This window comes from Tympanuchus pallidicinctus, unplaced genomic scaffold (assembly GCF_026119805.1).
Source record: "Tympanuchus pallidicinctus isolate F22 unplaced genomic scaffold, pur_lepc_1.0 scaffold3, whole genome shotgun sequence".
NCBI classification, from domain to species: Eukaryota; Metazoa; Chordata; class Aves; order Galliformes; family Phasianidae; genus Tympanuchus; species Tympanuchus pallidicinctus.
In genome coordinates, this window is record NW_026294747.1 from 5,646,205 (window position 1) to 5,662,689 (window position 16,485).

A 16,485-nucleotide genomic window follows, 5' to 3' on the forward strand; every position below is an offset into this window, starting at 1 on the left:
CGCTGCGATTGGCCGCCGGCAGGAAGCGCGGGCCTGGCGCCTCGGGACGCGCCGAGCCCCTTCGGACGAGGCCTGAAAGGACTCGGGACACTTCGGGCCGCATCGGAAACGCTCGGTTCGACCCGGGGAGCGCAGTCGGAAACGTTCGGCACCGCTCGGCGGGAGCGCCCTAGCGACCTCGGAGCATCGCCCCCCCCCCCAAACCGGCGGCGCTCGGGGGGGGAGCGGCAGGGCTCGGGGCTGCTCGGGCGGGCTGGGCCCCACTCCCTCCCATCCCGTCCTCGCATGGAGGACGCCGACTCGGCGGCCAAGCGGCTGGGCTTAGCGGAGGCGGTGGCGGCCGCGGTGGCAGCGGCGGCGGCAGAACCCGAGCGGCAGCAACCGCAAAGCTCGGAGGGGAAGGCGGAACGGCGGGAGGAGGTGACGGCCGTGACCGTGATGGCGGCGGACGCCGAGCACATCGAGATGGGCACCGAGCCGCTGCCCAGCGCCGACGAGGCCGCTGCTTTCGCAGGTCAGCGCGGGCCGCACTGCGCATGCGCCGCTCATCTCAGCGCAGCCCGCGCTCCGCGCTGCCCGGGGCCGCCTCAGTACGGGCAGCGCCGCCTTCTCGCTTCTTTCACCGCGCTGAGAGACCAGCAGCGGCCCGCCCGAAGTCACTGTGGCCCTGTGTGCAAAATTCCCGTTCAAAAGTCATATCAAAACGCAGCCACGCGTTGGTCGCTGGGTCAGGTGTAAGGCGGAGCCTAAAAATGCTCAGAGTTTGTTCTGCTCTTCTGCCCGTTCCCCGCTTTAATAAAAAGAGAGTGGTTCTAGAATAAATAAACATTTTCCCCCTTAGTTCATCACAAGTTAAGCTTTGCTCAACCCAAAGCCTGACAGAGAACAGTAATTAATATTTGCACTGACTGACACTCAATGGGAAAAAGAGAGAATGTACTTCTGTGGGGTTCACATACTGGGTCTGCTTTGCTTCATTTCTATTTTGCATTCCAGAAGTCACCACAGTAACAGTGGCCAACGTTGGTGCCTCTGCAGACAACGTGTTCACCACATCCGTGGCAAATGCAGCATCCATTTCGGGACACGTGCTGGTAAGTCAGCCCTTCGTCCAGGAGCCTTGGAGCACCATGACTTCATTGGCGTGCACACGAGGTCAGAACGTGTGTATGCTGCAAGGCTTTGAGCCACAGAGCCATCAGCTGAGGCACCTGCAGTGCATTCCCTTTGTCTTTTCTGTGCCATTCTACCCATGTATGTGCACTCCGTCATGGAGCTGATGACCTGGGATGTGTAACCTTTCGACGTGGTTGGTTGAAAGCTCAAAAATATACTTGCTAACTAATGGTGTCTTAGGGTACCTTTCAGAGATCTGTAGGAGTACTCATTTATTTATTTTTTCCTTTATTTCTTCTGTAGTCTGGGAGAACGGCCCTCCAAATTGGGGACAGCTTGAATACTGAGAAAGCCACTCTCATAGTTGTTCACACAGATGGCAGCATTGTGGAAACCACGGGGCTGAAGGGGCCGTCAGCACCCCTCACACCAGGTATAAGGCAATCTGAAAGTCCTTCTCCAGCTTCCTCTTTGCTTTATTTGTGTGACTGAAAAACAAGAGAAACATCACACACATGACGTGAAATTGCATTGTACAGTCTGTCCCATACTGCTTTTTCATTTGTTGCATGCCTTCCTAACCCACCCCCAAAAGCAAATCGATTCTAGTATTGATAATAAAAGCCTGGAACTAGGAGATTAATACCTGGGTTCTTTATAAAGAGCCCTTTGGTTGAGATGGTTTTGTCTTCATTCAGGCCTTTTGCTGATTAATTTAAAATCTAATTAAAATTTAATTGTGACTGTAGCTGGTGACCTTCATCACCAAGATTGTTCCCAGCTGCCTGGCAGTCCCCGTTTTTGCCCACGAGATGGCATGACAAGCCTTTTGCAGGCAATTACGCATTGCACGTTGTCCTCTAGGAAGTGATCCAGCCAGCTGCAAGTTATAGCCTGAGTGTTTAACGTGCGTTAAAAGCCTGTTTTCTATTGCTCTATTTCCAGCCATTTTCAGAGTGTTACTTTATGTTATACTTCTTGAGGCTGGCAGGGCAGACCCATGGCTCTAGCTTCCATCAGGCATCTATTCTAAGCAATTTTCTTGTGGCATGCTGACCACGGGATGCATTTGGCCCAGCCAAACTACGTGTGAAGATGTTGTCACTGTGCCTTTTGGTTGCTGTCATCTTCCTTTTTTTTTTTTTTTTTTCTTTTCCCCAAAGGACCGCAATCTCCTCCTACCCCTTTAGCAACTGTCCAAGAAAAAACTGGAACCAAGTATAACTGGGACCCATCTGTGTATGACAACGAGCTCCCAGTGAGGTGCCGGAACATCAGTGGGATTCTGTACAAAAACAGACTCGGCTCAGGTAAAAACAGCCTTTTGTGTGAGGAAGATGGCTCCTTCTTCACTTACTGCACTTTCTTTTTAATCAGATTGCCTTTTAAAGGCCAATCATGAAGAAAATAAGTATGTTTTCCTAGTTAGCATAGTCCCATGGATATTACTGTTCTCTTCCTTTTTGCTTCCTTGTTCTTTATTCAGAGGCTTTTAATCTGTGAAGATACAGCCTGCTGTACAGTGAGTCTTCCCAATAGTAGGCTGACTTTTCCAATGTTCTTTTTGTGGACCTCTGAGTAGTACACCCTTGTCTCTACAAAGCTCTGCAGAATCCCTGCTGGATTGGAAAGTAGAGAGCTTGTCTTCTAATGAGCCTCCTTAGCTGTCTTAGCCTCTCTCTTCATTTTCATCTCTGAGGGAAAACTGAAGAAGCCGTTGCACAAACTGTCAGCAAGCCTGACTGCATAGCACAGTGTTTGCTTTGTGGAAAGAGTTTACTTCGTGACCAGATGGATTAGAAATTTTTGCAAAAATTATGGAAAGGTTTAAATTTGTGGTAGGATAAGAAAGACTTATCCTACATGTGAATGAGTAATATTTTCTAGCCTATAGAATAGCCTACGTAGCCTATTCTGATTCACAGAATTGGAATTCACTTCACGCACAGTCATTGTCACAGCCAGGCTAAGAAACAGGCATGCTTATCCTTCAGCGATGGGAAGCAGCAGATGAGCAAGTTGGGTAGTTACTGTACATTACTTGCTGTTTTGCTCAGTAATTTCATAGTCACAGAATACCCTGAGTTAGAATGGACTCACAAGGATCATCAAGTCCAACTTGCCATTCACCAGAGCTTGCAGAGCTCTGGGGCTGCTCTCCCTCCTTTGCTCCCCACTCTGTACACAGAGCAGAGGACTGCCTTGTTCTAGGAGCAGAATCTGGCACATATGCGTGTTAAACTTCATGCAGCTCGTCATTGCCCAGCCCCTCTCAATATTCCTTAGAAAAATTGGAAAGTAATCCTTAGCCTTTACTAATGCTTTTATTTTTTTCTTCTTAATACAGGAGGCCGTGGTAGGTGCATTAAGCAAGGGGACAACTGGTACAGCCCCACTGAATTTGAAGCTATGGCAGGACGAGCCAGCAGCAAAGACTGGAAGAGGAGCATTCGCTATGCTGGGAGGCCCTTGCAGTGCCTTATTCATGTAAGGTTACGTTTATTTTCTTCTGTCTGCTGGAAGGGGCAGGACAGAGTGCCCCGCAGTCTGAGCTGTGTTCAGAGTTGTGTGCGGGGTGATGGAGAAGCAACTTATTGATTTGGTTGAGGGGAACTGGCCTTTCTTTTATTGTATAGGGCCCCCCAGAAGGGAATTAGTGTTTATTTCTCTCTGGGAGCTGCCAGAATCTTTGAGCAGAGCACAGTCTTGCTCTCGCTGCTTTTGGCGCCTGATGTTGAATTTGTAATCTTCCAATTTCAGGATGGGATTTTAAATCCTCACGCTGCCTCTTGTACTTGTGCTGCCTGCTGTGATGACATGACTCTGGTGAGTTGTAGGTTTTATATCCATTAGTTTAAAAACAATTCATCAACCACGACCATCTGTGAGCAGGTCGGGAGTGTCCTAGAAACACTGACAAGTACTGAATGTTTCCATATTAGGCTGCTTGCTTTTTTCTAAAATGATGCTAGAGTTGTTAAGCAGCAGTGTTTAACTTCACTTCAAGCACTGTTTTGTACTCTTCTGCTGTGAACTGTATGGTTTCCTTGTTGTCTAGACCTGAATCCATATACTCCCCATCTTCTTTCACTCTTATTTCTTTTCTTCAACCCCTTGGATCAGTAGTGAAGGATTTGCCCAGTTCTTGTCTTCTGGTAACAGTGGGAAAAAGCTGAATCTGAGTGCAACTTTTTTAATCATAGAGGCTTTTTGGTTTGCAGGTCCAATAGAAACTTTTTGGTCAAATTGTTACAAATCTACCATGGGAATACTTACTGCTTAATTGTAGCTGCATCTGGAGAGGTTGGAGTGAACAGATATTCCCCTAAGAGGTGCCTCAGCTGATGTCTTTTTCTCCTTTTTTTCCCCTAGAGTGGACCTATTCGACTCTTTGTACCATATAAACGACGAAAAAAAGAAAATGAAATGTCTGCAAATCCAGTCAAGAAGGAATCCTCCAAAAATATCACTTTGCTTCCTGCCACAGCTGCTACTACATGTAGGTTCTTTGCTCCTGGTAAAAATGGCCGAGCTAGATACCTTTTTGTATTACCAGTGGTCAACTGAGAAAAATGTATTATCTCTTGGCACTTCCTTTTGTATGTCCTTTAATATCTGGTGGGGACATGTGGTAAGATTTGTGCTATTGAAATACATGGAAAAGTAGATTCTGAGCAACTGTAATGAAATCCACAAAAAAAAATCTGGAAGCCGTTAGCGAAAGAGGCAGAAGGTGATGCTTTCATCTGTAGGCTCCTCTCTGGCGTTCAGGACTCGCTTTGTCACTTCATGTTTTTGAAGTCAAACCATCTGTGTGAGAACAGAAATTAATTTGCAGGCTGGTCCAACTCACAGGTTCCCTGTCACATTCTTGTCCTCCTGTTCTCATCATCTGGACAATAACATTACAAAGTGAGCTGAGGAGAAAGCAACAGGAATACAAAAAAGAACTGAGCAAGCCAAGTGTAAGATTAGATTACTAGCAACAGCAGGAGGAGAAATGCATAAGGATTCTGCAGAGATTTTGTTGCTTCCATTCCCCAAAACAGTTTTAGTCTGTACTGTTTTGTGAACATGTGCTGCTGGGGACTGCATGCTTGCTTGTGCTAACATTGGGAGGGAGCAGCATTGCTTGTCTTGTTGGCAGCCACATCTTTCCTCAGAAACAAAAATGTAGCCTCAGTGTCTTAGAACTGAACTGTTTGTAAAAAGGTTTTTCAGGCTGAGCAGTGCTCCACAGCATCAGCCCCTTAGTGGTGCTGGACTAACCCAGCTTAAAAAGGGTTTTAAACACGTTGGAGCTGCACTGCTACTTTCATCCAGATGTTCTTTGTGACTTGTTCCCTGCACTAGCCGAGCATGCTTATGTCACTCCGGGTACATGGACAGTTGAACCTGTCCAGTAAACAAACTGTCACAGAATTAGCTGTAATCCAAGGGGTTTTTGAATTAATTTTCAAGCAGTAGGAGCCATTCTTCTTAAAGTTCTGTAGTATATTTGGGCCAGCGATGTCTTGAGAAGCCGCGCAGGGCTTTTATTCCCATTTCTGATGTTAGTGGCCTTGGGGGGGATCCAAACTTGGCTGTCACATCCCGTTGACTGATCTGTGAGTTCTGTGACTTTGGGAGCAGGGATCTCAGCAGCTAGACAGCCGAGGCCTGAGCAGTGAGTGCTGATTATGAAAGTGCTTCTGCTATTTCCAGTCACCGTGACTCCTTCTGGACAGATCACTACCTCTGGTGCTCTCACCTTTGACCGCACGTCGACGGTGGAAGCCACAGCAATTATCTCAGAAAGTCCAGCCCAGGGGGATGTTTTCACAGGAGCCACTGGTAAGGATTGGGCTGCATGCCTGCTTGGCATCCATGAGAAGGTAGGAAAAGAAGAAGCCTCTTGTATGCTGCATGAAGGATTTTAATTTTAAGAGCTTACACAGATGCTGTACATAACCTGCTGTCACAAGAGAAGTTTGAATGTCTCGTCCAGATGCTGCAGCTGCTTTTGTACATCTCTGTTGATTTCTTCGGTTTTATAGTTATCTCTGTGTTTTTTTGGCTTTCTTTTTTTTGCTACTTGTTCATCCTGAAATACTGCCCAAACAAGTGTTTAAACTGAGTGGAAAACACTGAATATATGCTAGAAAATAGCAGAATAAATCAAAGAAAATAGAAATGCTTACCATAAATTTCAGCTCTTTCAGTCTAATTCCTGTATGTGGCTGTGGGTTCTGCAGAGAAGCTGAGAGAGCTAGCATCCTCTGAGTGTAGTAGCTTGAAGTCCTTCTATCAGTGTAAAATAAAGTGTGTGAGGAGGAGACTGGCAATAATCTTTGCAGAAGCCTTGAAATCAGTGCACAGTTGCTTTGCTTGGTGTCCACGTGAAATCCTGCTGCTGGTTCTCATTTGCAACCTCTGGAATTACCACAGAGAATAGGAACCTGAAGAAAACGTGAAAACAAAAAACAATCCCAATTGGTGAAAGAAGTTTCAGACATGCCTGAAAGCTGTGCCATGCAGTGATCTGTAACGCTGCTGTTCTCCTGCAGTTCAGGATACCAACGTCCAGCAGCCGTGCCGGGTCACCCACCCAGAGCCTCACTACCCGACTTACCAGGACAACTGTCAGATTTCACCTTTCCCTGAAGCTGCGCTGCCAACGTCTCATCCCAAAATCGGTATGCTTTGTGTCCCTAGTGTTAGTCGCAATTAGCAGTGCCTGGATTTAGGTGGTAACCTTCTTTTCCAGCAAGAGGTAGAGATTGAGCCAGGAAAATAAACTTTAATTTTTTCCTTATGAGTTTCGCAGTTAAGATTTGGATGAAGAGATTTTTCTTCCCCCGTGCTTTAGGCGCTCTGTTATTGACATTTTGATTTGTTGGTTCTTACTTGTGATCTTGTTTCCTAAATGTTGTTTCCTGCTCAGAAGCTGCCTTTCAGAAGGCTTTTGCTTCGAAGATTTTGTCACTGCTTGGGTGCTGTGGGTGGGTATGTATTTAATCTTCGATCCAAGAAAGCCATCTCCTCACTTAGATTTAAAGCCAGACTGTAGGAGCCTTTCTGAAAATTTCCACATCTATTTTTGAATCCACTAGCTTAAGGTGGAGGCAGTTTGGAGCAGGTTTGCTGTGCTACTCTTGTGTCCCATGTCAGTTTTCCACGTGTTACTGCTGACACTTGTGCTGGAATGATAGAAGCTGGTTAACGAAGGCGATGGGAGTCTGCCCTGCTGCAGGCAGGTTGCTGTAAAAAAGAAAAGATGATACAAGAAGCAACGTGCAAATCCTTTCAGTAGGACAGGATATGTTGATGTTCAGGTCGATATCTCTTCAGATGTAATTAAATCACGTGAACTTAATGATCTTTCATTTTCTTACTTATACAGAGCAGCAGAATGCATTCCTGCTCTGTCCAGAATGCAATCTTGTTGGTTTTAAGCCTCACTCAGCTCTTGATGCTATTAATTAAACATTGATTATTTTTCATCCATGAAACAAAGATCATTACTTTTTCTTGGCTGATACAGCTCTGCTAAAATGAATAGTCAGAAGTAATTCCTGTTAGATAAGTTATCAAATACTGTGCTGTGATAAATACTCTTCTGAAAATGCAGCAGAGGAAAACATTCTTCTGCAAAAAGTTACTGATAAAAGACTGATTTATCTTGACTCATACAGAAGTGCAAATAGTTCTATGCCAATTCATGGGAATGGAGCAAAATTACTGTTTTAATTAAGGGCCGTTGAGTGTAGAATATCAGCTCACCTGTATGATGAATCTTCAGTGCTGTCTGAAAATTTTGCACATCCCACACACAGTGACAGTACAGTGCTTTTGGACTTATTCCCTTATCTCCTGTGGATTCTTTCAATTTGCATGAGTATTTATTGGTAAGAGTTTGATTTTGGAAAATCAAACCCAGCAAAGCCAGATGAAATTTGTTCCTGGATTTGTTAACTGATGTGAGCTGGAACTGCGTGCTGTTGGAATCCTAGATCCAGGTTTTCTGGTGCAGCTTTTGGAAAATGGAGGACTGCAGAGCCACAGTAAGAGAGGGGCTCAGGGCTAAGCAAGGAAAGTGCTATTAGGAACCAGGAGAGGAGGTCACATTTTTTCTGGTGGCTTCCTGCTTGATACACTCAGTCTGTAGTTACTGGCAGGGCCACGGTCAGGGTGTGAAAAAACAAAGGCTGCAGCACCTCACTAGTTTGGGGGTCTTTTAATGTAAGTTTTTGTATGCTTAGGAGAACTACTGTTGGGTTTCTTTAACATTCATCTTCGTATCTGTGTCATTCTAGATGATACAAGAGAAAACAAGTGAAGGAGTCCAAAGGGATTACAGCAGTGGAGGATTTCTTTTTAGGAGCATCCAAACTGGTGGTTTTAGAGACTGCATGTTCATGTCATACATGTAATCTGGAGTAATGATAACTGTCTTGGTTTTATCCCGGTTGTCAGCCACAGTTATTGTAAGATCAGAGTTCAGGAAGTGTTAGGTTGCAACAAAACAAAACAAGAAAATCACTTTATGGAAACGCAGTGGAAACCCATGGAAACCCTAATTGTTTGTATTTTATGTTCCTTTTTTTGTGCTCAGTGTTGACCCCAATCCCTGCCCTGTCGGTGCCCCCCCAGACCCCCACCAAAGCCATATCCCCAGCTGTGGTGAACGGGCTGGAAGTGACGGAGCAGCGGAGCTGGCTCTACTTGGAAGAGATGGTCAACTCGCTGCTCAACACGGCGCAGCAGCTCAAGTCTCTCATCGAGCAGGCCAAGCAGGCCAGCTCCTCCTTCCGCGAGGCCGCTGTCACACAAGCCAAGATTCAAGCTGATGTGGAGAGAAAAGAGGTAATTACGCCGCAGGAGGTGAGATGGGGCATCTTTTTGGCAGAGTGCTGGAGGCCTTTTCCAATTGTAATGATTCTGTGATTTTATGGGTTGTACCCCACTTTTTTCCACTGGGTAACCTCTGGTAACCCTTATAAATTGTTTCTTAATGTCTTGAGAGCAGAGAAAAAGGTAAGTTGTTCCCACAGTAGAAAAAGGAGTAGAGTACCTGGGATTCCAGCAGCTGTGGGTGGGTAGCAGTAATATCAGTTGTTCATTGTTACGAGTCCTGAGCTCTGCTATCGGACACTCATACACTTAGCAGGCATGGTTTGCCGTGTGTCCTGGTATCGGGAAGATTGTGAGTGTTCAGCCCTGCAGAGGCTGCTTTCATTCTCTCAAGTGAACAGGGCTATCAGATAGGCTTTTGATGGCCTGAAGAGGCAGAGAGGTAATAAGAGCAGCAAGCTGTGGAATTTATTGGGAAGATTACCAGCAAAATTTAGAGCTGTCCCACTGAGCATTGTGCAAGCGAAGCTGATCTCTCTTGTGTCCTGTGATGAGTAAGACCGCAAGGCCAGCTGGCATGATGAAAGTGTTGGCTTTTACCCAGCAGCCCTTTTCTACTCAGTAGGGAATTATCTGCCAGGTCTGCCCTGTTCTCCCCTTCTTTTCTCCTTTTTTTAATGCATAGCAGAGACCCTAGGTTCCTCTTAACACCTAACTCCATGCGCTGCTGAATGCATTCTCATTCTTCCAGATTCCCAGCTGCTGCTGTGATTTTGAGAGAGGCTGGAGAGGGGCAATGTACTGTGAGACTCTGCCCTTGTTGACAGCGGAGGAACTTTCCCTTTCTGTGCAGGGCACTATTTGCTGTTACATTATTGCTAATGTCAGCTTTCCACTGAATTCATAGCAGGAGTGTGCAGCAGGAGGCCGTGAAGAAATGTGTGTGGGAAGATTTTGCTGAGAACCCTATGACATTCCCTGCAGCAACTTTGATGTTCTTTGCCATGTTGTCACTGCTGAACTCTTCTGTACACTGCATCCCTGATGTGCAAGAGTGTGAGACTCTGGGAGTCTCATTCTCCCTTGTCTTCAGTCTGGATAGAGTGATATTCATGCTGCTGTCCAGATTTGGGCTGCTAAAAGCTTAGTAGATTGTGGGACAGCACAAAAGCTTTGACATTTTATAGATAGACATCTTACTTTGTTTAACTTTACCCTCTGCTCTTCCAGTTTACATGCTGTCATCCCCTCTGTTTATCCTTACGGAGCTTTCTCAAAGCAGTGTTTCAGAGTCCATTCTTCTCACCCTCTGATCCAAATCCTGCTCACTTCAGTGTGTATCTTCTTGCCTCATGAACAGGAGTTAGAATCACTCCTCAGTATTGATCTTTAAGTGCTGACTTCACAAGGCAAGGATGACCACGTGCTTATTTCTGGAGGAAGTCCTTTTCCCTGTAACTGTGAATTCCTAATTACTCTCTTCATGAGTCTTACCCCTCTTATTTTATCATGGGTTCCCCCTTGGTCACAGCGTTACATTTTAGAATGTCCAAATAATAGTTTTCAGGCTCGCTGCTGTGTGCCAGCAGCTGGGCAATCCTGCAGGTAGCTATTCTAATCTATTCCGGTGTGTTCCATGTTTTTTGAAAAATGAGTTTTCTGGGTACACACCTGGCACTGCAAGCAGTTACAGTAAATGCTGAATAATCTCCTGTCTGCTTTGTGTTGGTCAGAGTTGTTTTTTCAATTCTGTGAAAACTTCTGTGGTTTGTAACATAAGTCTCTTTTCCTTTCTGTCTCTGGTCCAGCCATTTCTTTTGTCTTTTAAGTTGTATGAGGGGTGGAAAGAGGTGTCACCTTACTTTGTGGTGTTGCTGATTTTTCTTGGACCCATTTAATACATAGTTGTGCCATTGTGTTCCTACAAATTTAGAATTGGAATGTTGTATGGTTATATCTGAGCTGCAGAGCAAAGGCTTTACAACAGATTAAATTATAATAGAGCTGTAGACTCAGCTCTTCCTGGAAGAGTGACTGCATACAGAGTAGGATTAATGAAATCTGTTAGTGGGAACAAGCTTGTTCCCAACTGTATGCACAAACTTCTATGCCATGACTGCAAATCATATGTATGTTTAGTTTTCATATCAGTGCACACAGTCAGCATCCTGTTTCTTGAGGATATTGAGTTGAAGAGCTTTTGATCCTGTAACTGTCTGCATCTCTCCCTGCTAAGGAGTGATGCCTTATGGCAGAAGAGCGAGGCAGAGGCTCAGGACAGCACAGCCTTTACCTGCCCTTCAGAGAAAGAGGCCCCAAGTTGTACTCTCTAATGACAGCATTAGGTGCTTGTGGGAGTTACAGAGCTCTGAAAGGTAAGAGGTAAGCTTTTTCCCCTGTAAGAGGTAAGCCTTCCTGGAGCAGAAGAGGCATTTGTGCTGCCTGCAGACTTTGTTGTCACCTGTGAAGTCAAAGAGCAGGCATCACTCTTTCATCCCGCTCCCACTTTCTAATGGTGTTATCCAGGACTTGTCAGTGGGGTGTTAGGAACATTCCCCTTTCCTACGAGATTTTGAAGGTGGAAATGCCAACATCATAGAGTAGCTGCAGCAGGAAGAGGATTTGCTAAAAATAGCAAATGAGAACCATAACAAATAACTGAAGCATAATTTAGAAGCATCAACAGTCACCTTTCTTTCTTAAGATGGCTTGTCTAATTAATTTTGCAGATTGATCGCATTTCCAAATGCATGGTCCTACCTAGAGACAGCATCTTCAAAAGCAACAGAGGTGCTGAGCTGGGCAGCATTGAGTATTTAGGGTTGGGCTGCACAGAAGTGGAATATAATAGCCTGTCTTTGTGTAAGATTAGAAAAAATATCCAAAAATACACTTGTCAGATGTGAAAAAATGGCAGACATGAGATGTTGTAATTTGGAAGTCCCCACATGTGCTCTATTGCTATTTTTTGTCCTTTTTAATTTCTCTGTGTGCCATAACAAAAGATCATGGAAGAGTGTCTGGGTAAAAGAAGTTGTAGAAAGGCTCCAAACAGTCAAGTCCTTGAAGTAAGTACAGTTTGTAACCCCAAAATATACAGTTCCAGCATTTGTGAGAATATCTCCTTTGCGATCATTTCTTTTAAAATAGAACAGTTCCTGGAGCCTAAGGAAGAGGATGAATAAACCTTTCACGTTGTATGTGCTGTCTGCAGCATCTCATGTGACTCTTGATGATGACAGCTCTTTAATTAACGAGCAGAGCCCTCACAGAGTTGGTTCAGACACGAAATGGGCTCTGTTTGGGAAATGTGGATGCCATAAACCTTACGCTTTCAGTGAGTAAACATGCAGCTGGTGCTCAGCCTGTGTGTGGCTTTGTGCTGGCAGGGACACCAAGAGTGTCCATCAATAACATCGATGTTATTTGGAAGTTTTGAGGAGTGGTGGTTCTAAAAGAAAACCAAGCCATAAGCTCTCCAGCTCAGTTTATCTAAAATGCATCATTACACAAAATTAAAATATCAAAATACTTGTAGGCTTTATAGAATTGCAACATTTTGCATGGGATTCACTAAGTACAGCTGCTGTGTCAGAACTCTGCGCAGCTGTTCAGAGAGAGCTCTGCTCTGTTGTAATTAAATAGCTTGTAGATGAGGATATTGGATCCTTTGGCTTCTGCTGGGATTTTGGCTTTACTGCAGTTCTTAATTAAGGGAGAAGAAAACGATTAGGAAGAGGGTGTATAGGGCAAGAAAGGCTTAGGGTCTCTTGGAAAAGATGTTTGACCACTTGTAGGATTGGCCCCAAAGGAGCAGAGTAAAGACTGTACTTTACACAAAGATCTTTGGAAATGTAATTTGTTCTTCATTAAGCTGTTGTTTGTATCAGATAAATTTCGGAAGGGGGATCACACATGAACCCACCAAGTTCTGTGCTGTACAACACAGCTGGAGGATGCAGATCTTCAGTGTAAAGATAAAATCAGGGTTGAAATCTGACAAGTGTTTTAATTGCAATTGTCTTGTTGTGATGCAGTGATGCCTATGCAGCCCTTTCCATTTGAAAACAAGGTGGAAGATTAAATCTGTTAACAGCTGGGCCATCTGAATTATTTTTTTAGACAGATTAGAACAGTTTGGGGCTGGAGAGCATGAAATTAATCTAAAAAGGATCGGGCACTTAAGAAAAGTAGTTCTGGTAAGCAAGTAATGACATATCCTCCAAAGCAGCTGTGGAAATGGTTGAGAGCTGGGGCTCATCAATTTGCTGGAGATGGTTTTGCAAGAAATCTCTGTGTGTCTGGCTTGACTGTCTCTGTTCCCACTCCTTCCCCTTCTCCACAGTTTCTCAACGAAGTGAGTGATTTGCACCATGGGCCAGGCAGAACCAGAGGGCTCAGAGATAAAACGGAGGTGGAAGGGAGTTACGTTTCCATCAGCAAGATTCAGGGACCCAGAGCAGAGCTGAAGGGGGTGCCGTGAGTCTGACAAACATGGGGTGGCTGGCCTTCTGCTCGGCTTCTCTTTGGCAATCCCACTGGAAAACAGGATAAGCCACATTTATGAAGGATGCAGTGGACCTCACTTTTCAAGCCCTTGTTGCATACGCTGGCTGTGAAATGACACACTTGCTGTGCTTTTTCCTTGCAGCAATATCAGAACCAGTTATTTCAACAAACAGAAGATGTGGATGGGAAAACAGAAATCATCATCAAGGTAAGCTCTGGTTGAGTCGTTTTTTAGGAGGAGTCCTTTGTCTTGTTGCATTTAAAGGTCCAGAAATCATATATTCTGTGGCTGGCCTCATCTTCTGAGCCTTCCCTGGCAGGACACATGCTCTGCTCTGGCACAGTGTGTTCTATTTCCATGTTTTCACAGCCTCTTATGGTCCTCTGGAACTATGGTTAGTCAGTCTGAGGCATCTCCAAGTAATGGCAATGCAGCACCAACTGGTTTTTCCTTTTTGCCCTGTAAGCTGGGTTTCAAGCCCTGTTTTGGTAGCCTCCGTTTATGGCTGTACATCAGGAACACGACTGTGGTTCAGTCACACCATCTGCTAATTGTAGGTACTTGGATGTGCTGTGAGCCAGTGGTGTGATGAGCTCGGTGCTGAGCATCAATGAGCATCGGGCGCCAATGACTGGGATGGTAGTGCTCAGGAGAAAAGCGAGTCTGCAGCACTGAGTTGTGCTCGTGTTGGGCACTGCACTGATGGTGCTTCTCAAGCTGAGAAAAGTTTCCTGTGCCAGACTAGCTCTGATGTGCTAATAATGTGTCAGTAACTTAATGAGCTGGGAACGGAATGTTCTGCAGCGTACTTACTTTTGTGATAAAAAAATAATCAGATTTTCGTTCTTCTGAAATTTCAGCTTTCCTGCTGTGCCAATCAAGGGATGGCCAATCAAAAAAATGGAGATCAGCAAATCTCCACCTAACGATACAGGCTATGTTAATTGATGTCACCAGCCTAAGACTAAATTGCTAGACACAGAAGCATCCTTTAAAAACCAGATGTGATTTTCAATCTCTGTATGCTACCTCATCCTCTGGGTTTAAGTCTTGTGCTCCTCTTACAATCTTATGTTTACTCCTCTGCCTTCTGCTTCACTGCAGTCACCCCTCCGTTGTTGTTCCCTCTGATGTGGTCCCTTTGCTTCTTGTTTTCACAGCAGTCGTGTGTCAACTGTGGCCGCGAGGCAATGAATGAGTGCACGGGATGCCATAAAGTCAACTACTGCTCCACTTTCTGTCAGCGGAAGGTACAAGAGTGTCTTTGAGTTGCAGATGGAGCTGTGCAGAGGGAACACATGACACTGGAGTCAGCCTGCGTGCGGGCTGAGGGCGCAGCACAGGCAGGAACATGCTGTGGAGTAGGGGGTCACTGTGAGCCAGGGTGCAGTGCTGGGGTGGGTCAAACAGGTAAGGAACAGCCCCAAGATCTGCACACCCCTTCTGAAAGAGGGTGTCAAAGTGTGAGTACAACCAGCAGTGAGGCGTGGGCACACTGCTGGTGGGAAGTGGGAGTGTTGTACAAGTCCTCCCAGCTGCTCCCTGGAAGCTGCATGCTGCTCAGTACCTCTGATTCTGTGCCACTGAAGCTGCAGTTTTCTTATTCTTCAACTTATTATTTGTAGTGGTATGGATGATAGGATGAATTGAGCACACACAAACTGTATAACTTTAAAATGGGAGGTAGAAACAAGTAAGAAGAGGAAGCTGCAAGGCTTTGTGTTGCTCATAGGTTCCTTACAAAAACCCTTGGCACCGCTTGCTTTAGAAGAGAGGATAATCTGGTTTAGCTACAGCCTCTGCGACCTGTCCAGGTTCATTCTTTGTCATCTGAACAGAGCAGCTGAAGAATTTTGACTGTTTCTTTGGCCTATACCAGAGCATAATGATGGCCATCCCTGCACAGCAGGAAGGCTGAAATTTCAGAAGAATGAATGATTGCTTCTTGCAGATAAATGACAAAATCTGCCTACTGCCCCAAGCATCTCAAAGACAGTAATTTCACCCCATTGTTCTGTCAGTATGAAACGTGCTGGGAAATGTCACCAAGTGGTCATGTGCTGGTCTCCCTCTGAGGCAGCTTATAACTGCTCCATGAAGATTCAGCCTTTAAAGGAAGCTTACAGATGAGAGGGAGAGGAACTTCTTACACAGGCAGATAGTGATAAGAAAGGGGGGCTGGTTTTAAACTAAAAGAGGGGAGGTAAAGGTTAGATGTGAGGAGGAAATTCTTTACTCATTGGGCAGTGAGGCCCTGGCATGAGCTACCCAGAGAAGCTGCAGGTACCCCATCTCTGGGCTGTTTCTTCATGGCCTCTCCATCTGCTCTTCCCTGCAGGACTGGAAGGAGCACCAGCACATCTGTGGTGAGGCCAACGCGGTGACAGTGCAGGCTGATGATGTGCATGTGGCAGACAATGTGATGGAGAAGGTCTCTGTCTGAGCACACCTACCTCTGACCACAGGGCAGTGTGGTGCAGCCGGCTGGATCGGCGGCCTGACGCAGCGGTCTGTCCTTTACGAACAAACTCATTTCTGAAAGACTTTTTCATACTGTGACAGTGTTTGCCTACTTCCAGTCCTACTGCAAACCTCTGGATAACGCAGAGACTGAGAAATCCGGATGGAAGAGGCAAACTGCAGCCTTCCATCCGGGAGCCTCCTCCAGTTTGAGGAAGCTTAGATTTTGCCAGACTGAAATCTCCACTGTGTGGATAACAAGAACCTCATCGTCTCTCTTGAGATGGATTAAGAATAGTTGCTGCAATTAGATTTGCTGTTGTTCTGTTTTCCCCATGCCTCCCTACCTCTTATTTGAAAAAAGGAATGATCCCTCATTTGGTTTATTTAATTGCCTTGAAAAAGTACAAACTCTTAATTTGCCTTTGGAAGGACTTTGTTTTGTTTTGTTTATCTGTGTTCCCTCTGTGCTGGAGAAATTTGGAACACACTGGAGCTTCTGCACTTGAATATGACTGAAAAATCACATCTTGTTCAATAAAATTTGATAAAAGCACGTGAACAAA

At 45.3% G+C, this 16,485-nt stretch overlaps 1 protein-coding gene across 3 annotated transcripts; it reads left to right on the plus strand.

Moving 5' to 3' along the window:
• The first annotated feature begins 45 nt into the window (after positions 1–45).
• On the plus strand, positions 46–16,485 carry DEAF1 (DEAF1 transcription factor). Of its 3 annotated transcripts, none has more exons than XM_052696372.1 (13): positions 46–514; positions 997–1,094; positions 1,420–1,549; positions 2,280–2,426; positions 3,464–3,603; positions 3,877–3,942; positions 4,489–4,615; positions 5,821–5,949; positions 6,663–6,791; positions 8,711–8,961; positions 13,601–13,666; positions 14,620–14,709; positions 15,798–16,485. In XM_052696372.1, exons 1-13 carry the CDS (start codon positions 286–288, stop codon positions 15,900–15,902), a joined length of 1,707 nt encoding a protein of 568 aa, XP_052552332.1. In that variant the 5' UTR covers positions 46–285; the 3' UTR covers positions 15,903–16,485. The 3 variants fall into 3 exon arrangements, with proteins under 3 accessions (XP_052552332.1, XP_052552333.1, XP_052552334.1); XM_052696373.1 differs by having other exon boundaries at positions 14,623–14,709; XM_052696374.1 differs by lacking the exon at positions 14,620–14,709.